Source organism: Parasteatoda tepidariorum, chromosome 6 (genome assembly GCF_982258835.1).
Source record: "Parasteatoda tepidariorum strain Cologne lab strain chromosome 6, Ptep-v5.0, whole genome shotgun sequence".
NCBI classification, from domain to species: Eukaryota; Metazoa; Arthropoda; class Arachnida; order Araneae; family Theridiidae; genus Parasteatoda; species Parasteatoda tepidariorum.
In genome coordinates this window covers 43217485-43235612 of record NC_141760.1, presented here as the reverse complement: position 1 = coordinate 43235612, position 18128 = coordinate 43217485, and the positions used below count along the sequence as shown (strand labels likewise).

The following is an 18128-nucleotide window of genomic DNA, read 5'->3' as shown; positions in this document are numbered from 1 at the left end:
TCTTAAATTTCTCTAAACAATACTGGGGGGTCGGTTCAAACTCCCTCAAAACAATTGTTTTTATTTTATCATAATCACTGAGTTCGTTATCACTTATGTAAGAAATTACGTTTGACGCTTTTTCGCCTAGTAAGTTCAAAAGAATTTCAGCCTTAAATTTATCGGGTACATTTTTTGTTATAAATAAAGGACCTTTCCAAAGAAGCAAAAAATAAACCCCATACTTCAGGCTGACTCGGAATACATTTATACTTTTACTTTTTATTATCGAATCCAGAGACTCGTCCACATTAGTTTTTTGAACTGGCTGCTTGCGTAACAATTCCAATTCTGCTTTTGCTCACTCTAATTTTATTTGTTCCAATTGTAACTCTTGTTGTTTACTTTTCTCAAGTTCTTCTAATTCTGTTTTCCTATCATCTATTATCTCCTCGATTAGCTCAGTTACCATATTATGATCTGTTTTGTAACTCTCAGTATTTTTTATAAGATTAGTAAGATCTATATTTGTCATTTTATCACTTATTATCACACCTAACTCAGTAGCGGCAAGTTGTAAGTCTACTTTTTTTGCGCCTTTAAACAAATATGCAAACAAAATATAATCACAAAAATTAACATATATCACTTAACTCATATGGATAAATACAGAATTTAACTGGTGGGAGTAAATGACCAGAAAGTTCATGCACCTACTTCGACACTACATGCTCATCCAAGAAGTTTAACTTTTGATTTTAAAGTTTCACTTTGAATACGTCGTAGCTTACGCACAATGAACATTAATTGCACATCTCAAAATTTATCCATAGCTCACTAATTAGTCCGGTTTGTACGGACCAGATGTATTTCATTAACTCTGACAATTGGACTGTACTCAATAATTATTTTATTTTAAACTTTATACAAACATTTTCACTGTTGTGTTGTTTCACACACATCCGCTTAATTGTGGAACTCTTTTAACACTGCTTCAAATAATTAAAACTCTAAGAGATGGTGCTTGTGTCGCAGTGGGCACGAACATTAGTAATATAATAATATTTTAATAATGATTTCTAAATGTATGAGATTTAAACTAAAATGTGCATACCTGTTAGTCTAGATTCAATGCAACACCTAGACTAACTATAAATGTTTATTATGTTAGTATTTTAACATGTGTGTCTCTTTAAAAAGTTTCTAATGAAAATTAGCATGTACACACTATTTCTAGCCTATACATTGATCTTATTCAAAGTTATGTATAAATTAGTATCAAAGTTATTATAACTAAATTAGTAAGATCATGATGTCCTACTGAACGCAAGGTTTCAACTGTCGTACACAAGGGCCTGTTGAAAATATGGCAAAAACTTATAAGGAAAGTTCGAAAATTTAGTAATGGAAAAACCCATTACTTAAGTGATATTGAATTTTGAAATTAGTGCTAACAAGCAATTTTTCAAACAGTTCAATCATATATTGTTGTATTCTCGTATCATCTATTTGGCTATCTGATATTGTTGTAAGTTTGGAACAGCACATAATCGCGAGTAAATATTACCATTTATGAACATAAATCAATAATTATCATCAAGAACTAAGTACAATATGGATGACTTATTAAAAAAATTTCAAAAGCCACATTAATTTATGATTCAATTTAATTATTATTTAAAATTAAATCTTTCAAAATTTAATGTAATATATTTGTGGTAAGAAATTTCAGAATTAAAAAATTTATATATATTTTTTTGTTTCCGATTAGGCCCTGCAGTGAATTAATGAGTCTACATTAGAATTGAAATAACAAGTTAGCTGTTACATTGATCGATAAGAAAAGAATAAATTAATTTAATGTTCACTTAAAAAGATTAACTCATTGATTTAATTTAAATATAATTCAATTAATAAAATAAGTTTAAGTAATAAAAGACATTTTAAGAGTTAGGAAATATGTAATGAATGCCAAATGCAGCATGACATTCTTTAAATCTTTACTATCTGTACTTTTATGAAAAATTCCATTATCAACCTTCGATTGACATTTTTTCACCTTTACCTGTTAATTTTAATAACCACCAATCAAGTTTGGTCAATTAATAATTTTCAATATGCATGCGTGTTGGTAATTTCCCAACAACTAGGGCAATAACATAATTCACACACAAGTAGGGCAATATCAGGTGCTTGGCTGTAAATGCCTTTCTAAGGCTGAGCACAACCATGGAACTAGCAGCTTTTTCATCCCTCAATGAAACAGATATCCGACAAAAACAAATTGATAATTTGTAACCTGCACATCGTTTGGGGTTGCCCCCTTTTGCATGGTGGACGCTAGAGGAGGGGGGCTTGAATGGCGAGAGAACCACTCATCTGGTCAGCAGAGGGGGAGATAAGGAGTGATAGATTTATGAGGAATTAGAAGACAGAACGCCTTGTCTTAACAATTTGTTCTTGTGGAATGTAACATTTCTTTCAATTTGTTTTTGTGGGATATCTATTTCATTGAGGAACGAAGAAAGTTGGTTGCACTCTGCATAAATTCAGAAATACCACACAATTTCGATTAAATATACAAAATTCCTTAATGCAGATTCAATATCAGATAAGAAATATCATACTTTTGTATCCATCTTAATAGTTGGAATGTTACATTTTTTATCATGCGGAGCTTTGCTGTATTATATTTCGCTAAAGTAAATGTATTGAATTCAATCCATCTGTTTCTAATTTTATATAATTTATTAAATAAAGGATTAAATTTTTTTAAAAAAACGAAAGTGTGGCTTGTAGATAGAAACTGATTGCAGATTTGAAATCAGTGACATGAAAGTATCTCAAATATGTTCAAACATTTCACCCTACATTAAGCAAAAAAAATGTTCTCTGGTGTAATTTGAACATATCTACTTTTTTTTATAAAAAAAAAAAAGTACACTTACTGCTAAGCAATTGTTTAGGTCATTTTTAATTTCTTACAGTTTCTTTTGGATTTTTTTACTTCCATTTTTTTCAGAAGAAATACTAACCCTCATTATGAAACACTAACCCTCATTAATACTAACCCTCATTTAACCCTCATTACGAAAAGCTTTTGCTTTTGAAGTGGTGTCTTTTTTATTTTAGGAATTATTATATTAGGAATTACTGTAGAAATTTTAAGTTAATTATTTAAAAAAGAAGAAAAAATTTTTCTTTTTAAATTTATTCATTAAGTACTTAGTGTGAGGGAAGCTTTGCTTCTCCGTCACTAGCCGTATAGTTGTATAGTGTAATATATGAATGTTCATTTGGGCCAATATTGAATGAATAAAACAATTAAGTTTCCAGGAAATAATGTACAAATCGTTGAATGTAAATTTAGGTTTTATTAATCATAATTTAAGATTTCGACAGTGGCCACATCTTCATCCTAAATAAGAAATCCCTTAAAGGGATGAAATAATAATACTCTCTATTGAGAGATCATAAAGCCAGAACATCCTTTCTGACGGTTAGAAAATTTAGACTGAGAGGCCCCCAAAGGGCTCTCAGCCTCCACAAATTTGAAATTAAAAGTGAATATATTTATTCTCAACGTACAGAGAAAGTATGGGTAGAAGATCCATAATTTGGCGATTTTTCCTAATATATCATAGCCAAAACAAAGCCAACTAGCATATCAACATGGATGTAAAAGAACACCTTGGCGATCACGAGTCACCAACAAATTTATGTGAATTATTACAACCATGCAACTGAAACATTTAGCCGTTGGAAAATTAGAATAAAAAGTTATAAATAGATTTTTGTTTTCGATTAGAGGCGACAGTGAATTTATAAGTCTGCATTAGTAATGAAATAAAAAAGTATCCGTTACATTGATCTGGAAGAGAAGAAATAAATATTTTATGTTCGTTTAAAAAGATTAAGTTTTTGATTTATTTTAAATATAATCCTTCTATTAATAAAAATAAGCTTAAGTAATGAAGGATATTTTAAAAGGATAGAAAATAAATATGTAATGCCAATTATGGCATCACACTTAGCATGTTATAAATCACGCTGACAATTTTGCATTTGATGAGATTCAAAGTGGTTGCTTTTTACAAAATTTATCATGCTAAATATGAAAATCTCTAGAAAATTCTCTGATCAGCTCCAGTTTTAAAGAACCAATAAAAATCTTTTATTAATGTAATGGGAAAATAATTTTTAGTTAGATTTCATCTAAAGTATAACTGTGCAAAATGACTACAAATAAAGATTTTTGCGAAAAATATTATGATAGATTAGCATCAATTGAAATTTTTTAAAAAGAGATCAATCAAATTTGATTTGTCTGTTATGGTAAATTATTTTTATTAATCTTTATTCCTATTTTCTTTAAACTAAAGCTGGTCAGAAAATGATTTGTATTATCAGTTCATTAAATCAAAATTAATTTTGTTTTTAATGCATTTTTACTGTTAGATACCTTAGAAGATTTTTTTTTAAGTTGGCACACCTGCTGTGAAAGCATTTTTTTCTGCCTCCGAAGTTTGCTTCTAATCTGATGGTACCTGTCTTTTTTTTCTCCAGTTACAAAGATTATTTAAATTATTTTTACTTGGTATAGCATGATTTTGTTTCAAGCCAATATATAAACTTATACAAAAACAGGCATCAGTCAGTAAGTAGCGCCCCTGAATAAGCTTGTAATACTTAACCCGCTTATAAGCTTTAAAAAAATATATATATAGGGACAATATTTTTTTAATCATCATTTATTTTATAAATTTTCAGTCATTTTTTATTATGTGTGCTATGTAATCGAAAAATCAACTGTGTGACAGAAAATTCAAAATTGAAATTTCTGCATATTTGTCATTTTTGTATGATAATCTACTCATTGCAACTTATTTTTTTTCCCCAAAAAAAAAATTCTTTTATCAGTTTTTTACATTTTTTTTTAGCGTTTATAGAATTAGCAGTAAAAAGAAAGTAGCTCTCTAGCCACTTTTCTTGAAATCTATAGTGAACACGTTTTTTACAGTTGCAAAGCAGATGTCTGAGTAAACCTGTTATATTTACTACAAATTGATTAATAGTACCTGTAAACATTTTAATGTATGACATAGTTTCATGTGTTCTAAATAATTAATATTATTTTTTTATTCTATACTTTAGGTAGGGTGTGTACAGTTTCCTAATAATTGTGATATCCGAATTATGGTAATACTATATATGCCTGACAAAAGAATATACATGGGTTTTATTGCTAATGATCAAGAGGCATTTTTCAATAATATTCGACAAATGTATGATAATCATCGTAAGCAACAGCAACAAAAACAAAGGGTATACATTTTAAAAGTAATTTATCTGTAACAATACTAATTTATAAAAGCATTTGTAGTAATTGAAGCTGTTTTGCAGATGCAAATTGCTAGCTCTGTTCCTCAACCTGAGAATAATATGGCAGTGCAACCCAACACTAATACAAGTGCAAATATGATGATTCCACAGGTAATTCTTTTTCTGTTATCCAAATTGGTACTTGTATACATCAATATTATATTGTATTGGTTGAAATTTTATTCAAGATGATGGTGTCTGATGTTTTTCAATCCCTTTCCCTTGCATATATGATAAAAAAAATTTAAAAATATAACCATAACTTCTTAAGTTTCACTTTTTACCCCATGGTAGTTGTTTATTACAATAGTAAACTATGGCTATATCTAAAATTTTAGTTGACTGCATTATTTCATGAGTTATCTGAAGGACACAACAGATTAGATATTATTGTAGATTCATCATATGTTAGTCTTTATAATTCATTGTATTGTATTACAGACGTGCCAACCTAGCAAAATTAACATTCAGGAGTTTCCCTAACAAGAATTCAGGAGATTTCAGGAGGGGTAAAAAAAGGTGCATGGTATGCAACATTTGGCACTTCTAAGGAATTTTAAGTAAAAAATTTATTAAATATAAGAATGCAAGAAATTTTACACACTAATAGAGCAATAATTGTTTAAAAATATTAAATGGAAATAAAATAATTAAACACAGATTTAGCAACACAAAACTATATTAGGTAGATACTCTTTAAATAAATACCATTTCCTTAATAAAACATTATTCAAAAACCCGACACTGTAATAAAAATACACAAAAACTTTTAAAAAATAAACAAATTGAATAAGTATTTTATTTTAAAAAACCAATTCAATACTAATGTCTGTACAATAAAGAACCAATTATCCGGGATGCTCGGGACCATCGCTATCCCAGATGTCTTAATTTCCCGGTTTCCTGGATCGACAAAAAAGTGTCGTTAATCGATGTTTTATCAAACCCAAATTACAAGGAAAAAATGTAAACACATTTTAAAGTAAGAGAAAAAAGAAAAGCACTCCTAAATCTAAAAAGGAAAAAAATTGTAGAAAAATAAAATTTAAAAGAATAAAAAAATTTGCAAGTTTAGACAAGAAAAACAAGTTTAAAAAATAATTACGATTCCTAAATCAACTAATAAACAAAACCAATGATTAAATAACGCAATATATTTCATGGGGGGGGGGCGAAAATAAAAGGAAAACCAATTAATCTAAATAAAAACAACACTTGAAAATTATCGAACCGAAACGATAGTTAAAAAACGGCACTAGCATAAATATTAAAACCTAGAACAAGGCAAGATCAACGGACTTTAAAAAAAAAAAATAATAATTAAAAAATTTGGTAATACAACTAATTTTATTGAGTGCAAAATTTATCATGAAAAAGAAGAAAAAAAAAACGTAGTGGAATCAGATAAACGAAACTGCAATCTGCTTCATAAAATAATTGTATGCTTAAATTAATAAACAATTCTCCTTTTTTTTTTTTAAAAAAAAAAACGCGATTTTTAATTAAAGCAGGTGTGATTCCACATCAAGAAAAACTTGCGAAAGATACCGCACTTCCAAAGAATCAGAATTTATTCAAAAGAAAAACATTTTATTTTTATTAATCGATGTCAAATAGATAAATATATTTTTCTCTTTCATCTTCTGTTCACTGATATGCATGTGCAATGCATTTTCCCCACCCCCTCGTAAATCAAACTAGCAAACGAAATCATCATGCCACTCCTTTGAGTTTAACGACCTAAAAGAGAATAAAGATCTAAAATCTTCAAGGTCGCGGAAGAAATGACGTTTCTCTGGGTAAACGGGGAAAAAAATTCTTCCCTTCCTCACATTTTCCTCTACTCAACTTCAAGGATTAGTCCAGTTTCCGCTTTTTTTTTCATATCGTTTTAGTTCAAAATGGCGGGAGAACCGAGCAAATTTTTTTTCCGGATTATCTGGATACCAGATAAATGGTTCTCTACTGTATGCATGAAAAAAAGAGTTGCAGACTTAGCTCTCCGCAATTAAGTCTTGCTAAAGTCATTGGTACATGATTTGTTGAAATTGATCCATACTTCCGTTTCGACTGAAGACATCCTTGAATTTTTTTTTTTTTTTTTAAAAAATACGAAGACTAAACGAATAATTGATATCACGTTGCTAGTTTATGAGCTTGTTACCAACCGTGGAAAAATACGCATTAAAAACTATAAAAACAGCAAGATACAATATCAATTCCAACTATCGAGAGTACGAGTTTCCCCACTCCTGAACGGACGTCACTCGATAACGACATGTGACGTCATTGCATTCAACTCCACACGAAAGAAGAGGAAGATTTCACCCGCCCCCAGTGTAAGGGGGCGGGTGAAATAGGAGTGTTTTTAGAGGTAACGTTGAAGAGGGGGGAAAATAAAGCATGTTCAGCTACGCTTCAGGCAGATGGTAGTTTGATAAGAGGGGATGGAATTCAAGCTGAAAGAAAAACTTACCTTCGCACTCACGGAAAAATTAGGTAATTTTGAGTTTGGCCGTCGATCGCAGTAAAATTCGGGAGTTTTTCAAATCAATTCCGGAGGGCGGGAGAATAACTCAAAATTCGGGAGACTCCCGCAAAATGCGGGAGAGTTGGCACGTCTGGTATTAATTTAAAGTGAAAAACATAAGTAGTTGTATTCGTCAGCATGAATTCCCCTTCCCTTATTTTTTTTTTTTGTCACATTATTATTGGCACTAAACAGCCAATCAATTTCAAGATTATAACTTAAAGATAAGCAAATCCATTTCCAATTCAAATGAAAAGCAAGTATCTGGAGAAACAATCTTTCATAGAGGACCTTAGTGAGTATTACCATATATTTGCTGCCTAACGATCAATGGGAGACAGGCCCAATGCAAGCATCATGCTTTTTTTCTGAAAAAAATGAGGGGGATTGAGTATCATTTATCATATCGTTTTCATTAAATATTATTAATTACACTTTTATTTAAAGTCCTTGTACTGCGAAGTTTCTGTATATGCTGTTAATTAATCCTTATGAGTAGGAATACAATTATGATATTGCTGATTACAAAGATTATTGCTGGAAATTCAATAACTTTTATTTGTAGTTATTCTTTAGTTTTCTTTGAATACTAATAGAACATACCATTATTAATTCAATACATTATATAATAAATTGTATTTTCAATAAATGTTTCAGCTATTATCTTTAAATCAGGTTTAACAAATTCATAAAAATTTTTCAGTCTTTTGATATTTAAAGAGTGGGAATCTGTACTGGTGCATTTCATATATTAGGGTAAATTAATAGACATTGCTACATTACGTGTAGCAAATTTTAATGCCAATTCATGAACTAATTCTTTAATATACCTATGAATGATAATATTCTAGATATTTCCTAAGAGATATGATATTGCTTCATGTGTAATAGTTTATTTCTCAATTCGATATACAGTCGAACTTCTATTTAACGAACTTCCATTTTGCGAATTTCTCTATTTTGCAAATTTTTTCGAAGAACCAAGAACATTTTGCAAATTTCTTTGTGAAATAACTTCCAAATAGCGAAGTGAATTTTCTATTTAGCGAACCTTTCTTTGTGATCCACTTTCCCTATTTCCCACTTCCCTATTTCCCACTTCCCTATTTAACTTCCACTTTCCCTATTTCCCACTTCCCTATTTAACTTCCACTTTCACTATTTAAAATTACTTAGCAGTTATAATTTTATACAACAAATAAATACAGTCAAGATTTCATGCATAAATTTAGCTGTTTTTAGTTGTAAATGTATATAGCATGATTGTATAACACTGGATAATGTTTTGCTCTATTCTTATTTTCCATGCAGATTTCTTTAATGGTTAGGATTTATAAAATAAATAGTCGATACTAGTTTACAAGATAAAGGTGTATCCATTGTTATGTTAATTCTGTCTTGTGTTTATGAATTTCAAATCTGTTTTGTGTTGTTTAAGTATTTCCAAAGGGGATTTTCTATTTATCGAATTTTCCATATAACGAACTTATTATCGGGATTTAGCAACTTCGTTAAATAGAGGTCCGACTGTATTTTATTTACTTTTACTACAGACTTTTGTTTTTCTGAAGTGTGGTTATTTGTTTTAACATGTTAGTTAAACTTTATTGTCATTCATGAATAAAAACTTGTCTTTTTTTTTTTAATACTGTATTCTTTATTTTAATAAAAAATGATGATGAATAAATTAGAATATTGATGAATTGTATTTCATAATACTTAATTGTTAAGTTCCTATACATTGCTTTTTTATTATAGCTTGCACCTAGTAATATAAACCCTAATGGAAGTCAAATGAATGCCCGTATGCCGATCAATCAACAACCAGTTCCACAAAATAATGCTCCAGCTGCCCAAGCTCCTGCCAATAATAATGGCATGGGACATTCTCAAAACATGAATGCGCAAACTAATAATGCTGCCAGATTAAATCATTTAGAAGCTGCTAGACAGCAAAATTTGGTAAGTTTTTCAATATAAAAGTTTAATAACTTTGAATCCTATTAATTGATACTTAAACAGTTTTCTTTTTTTCAAAGGTTTCACAAATATGTTTATTTTCCACATATTAAACTTTTTTGAACAAAAACAATATCTTTTAATAAGCTTATTGTATGTCACAAACTTATTGTTTGTAGATTATACTTAACACTTTGCACCATTTCTGCTAATATTTTAAAAATCTATTAAAAGTCCTTTATATATATATATATATAAAGAATTAAAAAAAAAAAACAATTTCAAAATTTTATAGGATTGCTGCATAATCATTAAGATGAGTTAATAATTACGTACCATATTTTTTCAAAAGTGTATTGAATGTGAAAAAAATAATGTAAATAAAAAAAATGGATAATTTTTAAAAAGAACTTAGTATATATCTATAGAACATAATTTTCTGAAATTTAGTTTTAAATGGTATGACACCTGCTAAATGGAGTTTTTTGTTTTGGTTATTAAACTCGAATGGTTCTTATAGTTATTATCATTACAGATTATTTTACTGAAACAGTTTTTCTGTGGAATGAGGGTGTCATTGTAAAGAGTTTTGTTTGTATTAAGAGTTTTTAAAATACCTTGGCGCTACTTGACAAATGTTTTTAAAATTTTATTCCTACATAAACGCACCACAGTTTTGAACATTGCAAACACCAGAGTATGAAAGTCTAGCATGTATTTAATTTTATATTTTAACAGAAAATATTTGTATATATGTTAATGTTGAAGTTTGGTTAATCCTAAGTACCTTAGTAACTCCTTGGTTTTACTGCAAAGGCTTAGTAAGAGGCCAAAATGAAATTATATAAAAGTATACTTGAGACTTTTGCTTTGAGTTTTTACAATAACATATGTAGATATATATGATAATTTGGAATTTATAAACGTTTGGTAACTAAGTTTAAAATTGAAGACTAAATAGAATGGTGTTTTTGTAATTTTGCTGATTAGCTTATTTTAATAAAAAAAAACTAGTACCATTATTGCTACTCTTTTACAAGATTATTCATAAATTTCCATTATTGCTACTCTTTTACAAGATTATTCAAAATCTGTAGGTTCTATATCTTGTTATGCATACTCTCAAATACGTTTCTTTAACCAAACTGATGTATTCATTTAGATTTCCAATTTTTTGTGATGTAATCTCCCTCAAGTGTAGTCCCTCATAGGGTATTCTAGTGATTATTTGAATTGGCGATATTTTATTTGAGTTAGATACTATGAGTATTACAAGGCTGTTATAACAATTTCTTTTCCTTTAAGCTTAAAATACAACAACTGCAACAAACCTTGGAACAAGCACAGCAGAAAGAATTGCAATATAAAGCTGCTCAGGAGCAGCAACAGCAAGTACAACAACAAGTACAGCAACAGCAGCAACAACAACAACAGCAACAAATGATTGATAGACAGAATGCTATAAGACAGGTAAAGCAGTAATTTTTCAGGTTTCTTTTTATTTATTTTTTTTTTCTTGCAAACATTCACTTTGATTTATCTTTTTAGTTGCAACAACAACTACAACTTCAGCAACAACAGTTGGCCCAACAACAGCAGACTATAAATATGCAACAAATGAACCAGCAAGGTAACCATAACCCTCAACTGCGAAATTTGCTGCAGCAGGTAAAAATCATTTATATATAAATATGTATGTGCATAATTTTATAATTATTTTAATATGTAGCGTAATCTAGGAATAAAAGAGAATTTTTTAATTATTATTTTTTTTTTTAATTATTTGCTGTTCAAATCTGATTTACAGAAAGCTAAATTATCATTTTGCTTTTATATAATACTACTCATAATATCTGAAAAATAAATTTGAGAAATCGTGAAAAATCTCCAAACTTGTACATTGTCTGGCTGGTATTTGTCTAACAAATATGCGCCGGGAAGAAACTTTAGCAAGCCGAAATATCCTTTTTTAAGTACTTATTAACGAAAACATTAATGTACCAATTATTAATTTGTTGAAAAAATGGTCTTAACATCAAAATTTTATTTTAACTATAAATCAGAAGCATTAATTGTTATTAACAAAAAAGTGATAGGCATTAGGGACAAAAAAAAATTTTCAATTAATAAGCATTCTTGTTTTTATTCTTCATATGATTAAGGTATAAAAAAAGAGTAAATTAACTTTGTTTTGTAAGTTTTTAGAGTATATAATTATTGTCAGTAGCATTTAGATCATATCAAATAAAATTTCTATATATTTTACGTTCGAGGATGTCATCTTCGAGGTTCGATGGGTGAGCAGGAGCATCATTGAGGACGAGAAGGGCTTGCAAGGCCGTTCCTCGCATCTCAAAACAAAACTTCATTCGATCGACTGCTCGTATCTCAAATAACTCATATGTTAGGGCACTCGTATCTCGAGGTACCACTGTATATCTTTAGCATTGAAGTTCTAAATTTCAATGCTTTTAATAGTCAAAAAAAGCAAAATATGACAATCTTACTTATGTTACAGTTGTTTCATATTTATAAGTTTAAAAAAGAAAGAACGTTGACTTACTAGTGTTAGAGATCTAAAGCTCAGTTAGAACTTTTTAAGTCCTTTATTTAAAGTTACAAATGCTTTTTCTCTCTATGTAACTTTAAAACAAATTTTTGTTCAACTATATCAATTCAATACAAGACTAAAAAATCGTAGAAAAATAATTTGAGCATACTTTCTCCCCTTTCTTTCTACGTAAAGAAGTGAGACCTTAATGGCAAGGCCTGAAAACTATAATGCTCAATGTGGCCAGGCACACAATAATGGAATAAAAATAAACCAAGACGAAACGTGAGAACTCCAGCTCGCAATATCGTAACAAAATTGCCCGGAAATGTTGGTGATGCAAGAAATGTATCCTGCCCTATCGAATCATGGAAGTTGCTTATCAACGAAATAATAACAACGAGTATTGTGGAATGCGCAAACATTTATATAAAATCAACTGCATGCAATTTCCAAAGAAAAAGAGATGCTCGTGAGACAAATATGACGGAAATAAGAGCATTTATTGGCCTTTATTTAGCGGGAATTCACAAATCCTCACATGTAAATGTCCGTGATATTTGGAATACCGATGGCACAGGCCTTGAAGTTTTTTATCGGACTATGTCATATAGTCGCTTTTTATTCCTAATGAGATGCATAAGATTCGATGATATTACTGATCGTCCTTCTAGAAGAGAACTGGATAAATTGGCTCCCATACAATCTATTTTTGAAAAATTTGTTGCAAACTGCCAACATGTATACAGTCTCGGGGAATTTGTCACTATAGATGAAAAGTTAGAACCCTTTAGAGGTAAATGTTCCTTTCGTCAATATATTCCAAGTAAACCTGCCAAGTATAGAATTAAAATATTTGCTTTAGTTGATTCTAGGACATTTTATACTTGGAATCTTGAAATTTATGCAGGTGCTCAACAAGAAGGTCCATATAAAGTAGAAAATACTCCCGATAAAATTGTCAAGAGGTTAATGGAACCGATTTACAACTCTGGGCGTAATCTCATAGTTGACAATTGGTATACTAGTTATGCATTAGCGAAAGATCTCCTTCAAAAGAAAATAACATTTGTAGGAACTGTCAGAAAAAATAAAAGAGAACCACTACCAATCATTTCTGGGAAGAAACGAGAAGTGTATTCCTCTTTATTTGGATTCCAAACGAATGCGACTTTGGTATCCTACGTACCGAAAAAAAATTTATGTGTGGTACTTTTGTCTACCATGCACAATGATGGTGCAATTGATGTTTCAACTGCAGAAGCCAGGAAACCAGAAATAATAACTTTTTACAATCTGACGAAGGGAGCTGTAGATGTAGTTGATGAAATTTCAGCTACTTATTCCACTGCAAGAGTTAGTAACAGATGGCCGATGATAGTATTTTTCAGTATTTTGAATACTGCAGCCAAAAATGCGCGAATTTGACTATTATCTGCGAAATCGCCACTGTTCCAATACAAAAAAAAGGAGTTTATTTTTGAAAGATCTGGCGTTAGAGTTTCTGAAGGAGCATGTAGAAAAAAGAAGTTTGCAGCCGACGCTTCCACGCGAATTACGTGAAAAAATACATAGCGACCGCAATGAAAATTATGAAGCACCATCGGCAAAAAAGCAAAAATGTTCAAGAAAAAGATGTCATATCTGCCCCAGCAAAATTGACAGAAAATCGCAAATTTCTTGTGCTAAATTTTCAAAAAATGTATGGGGAGAGCATAGCAGTGTTATTTGCAGAATATGCCAGTGAAATGTAAGTTTTGTTTCAATTATAGTAAATGTAATAAACATTATTTAATTGTTCAAAATCTAATATTAATTACATGTATAGCTTAAAAAAAGTTTTTCAAAATTTTATTGTAAATATATAAATATATCATTAAACTTTTTTAAACTTGGTGTTTTAAAAAATATTTTATTTTTTATTTACCCATATATAATTCTAAGTTAAAAACACAAATCTTTTATGCTCAGCAAATTGATTTTACCATTTTCTTAAGCGAAAATCCGCTCCGGGCCTGCGAAGCCCGCCGCGAGCTCTCGTGTGGCGGTAAGTAGCGCGAGTTCTCCCGGGTTAAAAAGCTGTACACTAACCACCTGGTTCGGCTCTGCTTTGAGGTGACAGAGAACACAAACCTTACCCTTCGAGAGTATTGGAAGGACCACTTTAACATCTTAATATGCCTCATAATTATTGAGCAGGCCTGGCTGAGTGTTACAACGAGGACCTTGATCTCTGCATGGAAGAAGCTGTGCCCTGAGTGAGTCTTTAGCTTCAAAGGATTCAAACCCGAAGTGCCAGTGGAGGAGGAGATTGTGTCTCTGGGAAAATCCATGAACCTGGTGATGGAGAGAGATGTGAACGAGCTCACCAAGGAACACTCTCAAGAACTGACGACCGAGGAATTACAAGAGTTAAAGTCGCAGCAGCATTCGGGAGTTCTGCGAGAAATTAGTTTTCAGGAAGAGCCAGAGGTAGAGGAGGTTATCTCTACAAGTGAGATAAAAGAGTTCTTGAGAATGTGGGAGAGAATTTCACAATTGGTGGAAAAGAAACACCCTGAAAACGTTGCAACTAGTCATACATCGGAGCTATTTTATGACACTTGCCTAACTTATTTCTGCAGCATTCTGAAAAGGAGGTAGAAACAAGCCTCTTTGGACATTTTTTTTTAAACTGGCTAAAAAAGCAAAGACCAGTGAAGAGATAAGCAGTGGCTAAAATTAAGCATACAGTAGCATTTAAGTTGTGTGTGCCAAAATACAAATATGTATGTACACTTTATAAAACCAGTTTTTTTTTTGCTTTACATTCTTTTTTATTATGTTTTTATACAATATTTGTCATTTATAAATACATTTTTCTTATTCAAAAACAATTGGGGGTAGAATTTTTAGGGCTGGAACGGATTAATGGCATTTCAATTAATTTCAATTGGGAAAATTGCTTTGAGATACGAGCAAATAGACATACGAGCAAGGTTGCAGAACGAATTAAACTCGTATCTCGATATATCACTGTATATGTATTTCTTCTAAATGACATTGTTTCGAATTTTAATACAATATAACACTTTAAGAAAACATATATATATGAACTTAGCAAGAAAGCTATATACTTTTATAAACAATATACACTATATCACAAAATGCTCTATTATTTAAATCTATTACTGAAAATGAAAGGTAAAATGTAGTCTAAATATATGTTTAGAATTTTTTTTTAAGAAACTTTAAATCATTTAATTTCTTTTTTGAACCTAAAAATAATGTTTTTTAAACACTCCAGGGCTTGAGATGCTTTTTTAACTTTATGCCCTGATGCTTTTTTAACTTTTTTTTTTAAAATCAAATGCTTGCTGTATGATTAACTAGGAACAGTGTTTATTAAATAGACATTAGAAATATAAACGTATTACAAAAATGAATGTTTGATATTGGAAACTTTACTTTTCAGCAAGCACAGCAACAATTGAGAAGGCAGCAGATCCAACAAAATCCAATGTTGATGCAACATGCTCAAGGAATGCGCCAACAAATGCCAGGAAATATTCAACAAGGAGGAATGGCATCTAATGTCGGGCAACAACAACCACAGCAGCAAGCACAACAAAATTGGGGAGATCTGGGAATGCTAGATTCTTTACAACCCTAATTTGATGATACTTTTACATGAGAGCTATAGAACAATTATTTAAAAGCTAATATTTTTTACTATTAACAAGTTGAATATGATTTTAAAAAAATGCTTATGTATATATGATTTCCTTTTTATAAACTTGAATTGGTTTAAATATTACAGATATTATAAATTTCTAAATTGTTGAAGATAAAATTATCTTGATGGTCTTAAGATAAATATTTAAAGTTATAGTTTAAAACTCTATTATAGTTTTATTCTTTTTTTTTTATATTTATTTTATTGTTTTACAATAATTATTTGAATTAACCTAGTCAAGCTTAATACAGATGCAAAAGCTGCGCATTGTCTCAGGCATTAACTTGAGGAATGAAGATTATTAAATAACAAATTTTTAAAAAAAAAAAATAACAATGTGCATCTGAACTGCTTGCTTGTTGCACTTAATTTATGGATTTCAATGATTCCAAAATTTTCATCACATTATAATCTGTCTCATAGACCTCAACGACGACGAAATTTCTGTAGTTTCAGTAGATATTTTTTCCAGATATAGCAAAGGTAATTTAATCATACTAAATTAGACTTAAAAGACTTTCATACTCCATTACGTAAAAATAATACAAAGAGATATGTGAAAGATCAGACAGACAAATAGTCATTTTAAATTCTGACTTAAATTCTATCTGTTTTAAAAAATACTACTGATATAACCCTTAAACGCTGGAATGTATGTCTTCCTGATTAATAAGAAATGTTTAAAAAAAAGTCTTCACTATTGTTCTTAAGATATTAAAAAAGCATTCATCATCAATTAAATTTTAACTTAGTTAAAAACAATCTAATATGTATTTTTTTTTTAATCATTTACAAGATGAAAGAAATTTTTTTCACTAGTGAAATTTTACGAACTCCATTTTGATTTCACCCATTTCAAATATTTAATGTCTGAGACACCCAAGAGTTAACTATATTATATTAAAATTGAATTTGTTTCTAGAAATCATTTTATTCTTGTTCATCATCTGCAATTGTTCCATCTAAGCAGTGGGCTATGGAAGCAAATTCCCACCACAAAGAATTGAAACTATGTTAATCATTGTTAACATATTTTATGCATTAGAAATAAATTCAAAGGCATCTAAAAATTAAATTTTATAAAAATAACAGTACAAAGTATCTTGGCAGACTGTATGCCAAGTCCTTATTTGTATTATGAAGATTATTGTCCAGTAATTGGAGTCTCAAACTTTTAATACCATTATTAATACCAACTTCTGCAAAGTGTGTTACTGTTTTACTCAAATGTCACTTTTTATAGATTTTATAACTGTTCTTATAAATTTAGTCAAACTTAAATTACAATTTGTCAAACTTAAGTTCAATTTTTTTTCAATTTAATAATCAGTGTACATTAATGCATGTTTAAACAAGGTTCATAAAATACATTGATGTCAGTATTTTATTATTTTTACGTTTATTTCAGTTTGCAAAATTTGCATTTAGTAAGCATTTTATTAAGTCTGTTATTTGAGCATGCAGTTTCTATGTTATAAAATTAATAATAGTTATATAAATTATTGGCAACAGGTTATTATTTGTAATTATTACCTACTATGTTGTTAAAAAAATTTGTTTATTTTTGTACATATTTTGCATATTTACAAGTTTTATTCTTTGTATAAAGTATTTTGAAGCAAGGTATATTAAAAAAAAAAAAAATTTTTTTTAATCAACAAAATAAAATGTATCATTATTAGTTAGTATTATGAAAAATGTGTCATTTTATTTAATAAAATTTTAAAACAAATTTTAGAATTGTTGCCTTTACTTATTTTAATACAAAATATACTTCTTAGCATTGCCAATTTGTACAGCATTCCTGCCAAAGTATTATTTTAGTATTAAGTATTACTTATCAAAGTATTACTTTTGTTATTAGTTTCTTGAAGATCTATTCAAAGAAATTTTATTAGTTTCCCTATTTCAGTTCTTTTATGCAAGCTAAAGCATGTGAAAATATTCCACGTAACAACTTGAAATTGTAGTAGCATTTAACTTGGCCATTTTTTTATATTTCACTGTTTACT

At 29.6% G+C, this 18128-nt stretch overlaps 1 protein-coding gene across 1 annotated transcript in view; it reads left to right on the top strand.

Annotated features, from left to right (window-relative positions):
* The window catches only part of LOC107445677 (mediator of RNA polymerase II transcription subunit 25), a 39542-nt gene extending 21694 nt beyond the window's left edge, over positions 1–17848 (top strand). Inside the window, exons 15-20 of the mRNA XM_016060137.5 lie at positions 5134–5304; positions 5383–5472; positions 9650–9853; positions 11156–11320; positions 11399–11518; positions 15856–17848. Coding sequence (XP_015915623.2) covers positions 5134–5304; positions 5383–5472; positions 9650–9853; positions 11156–11320; positions 11399–11518; positions 15856–16053 — 948 coding nt within the window. The 3' untranslated portion in view covers positions 16054–17848. The remainder of the gene's footprint in view (positions 1–5133; positions 5305–5382; positions 5473–9649; positions 9854–11155; positions 11321–11398; positions 11519–15855) is intronic.
* The last annotated feature ends 280 nt before the right edge of the window (positions 17849–18128 follow it).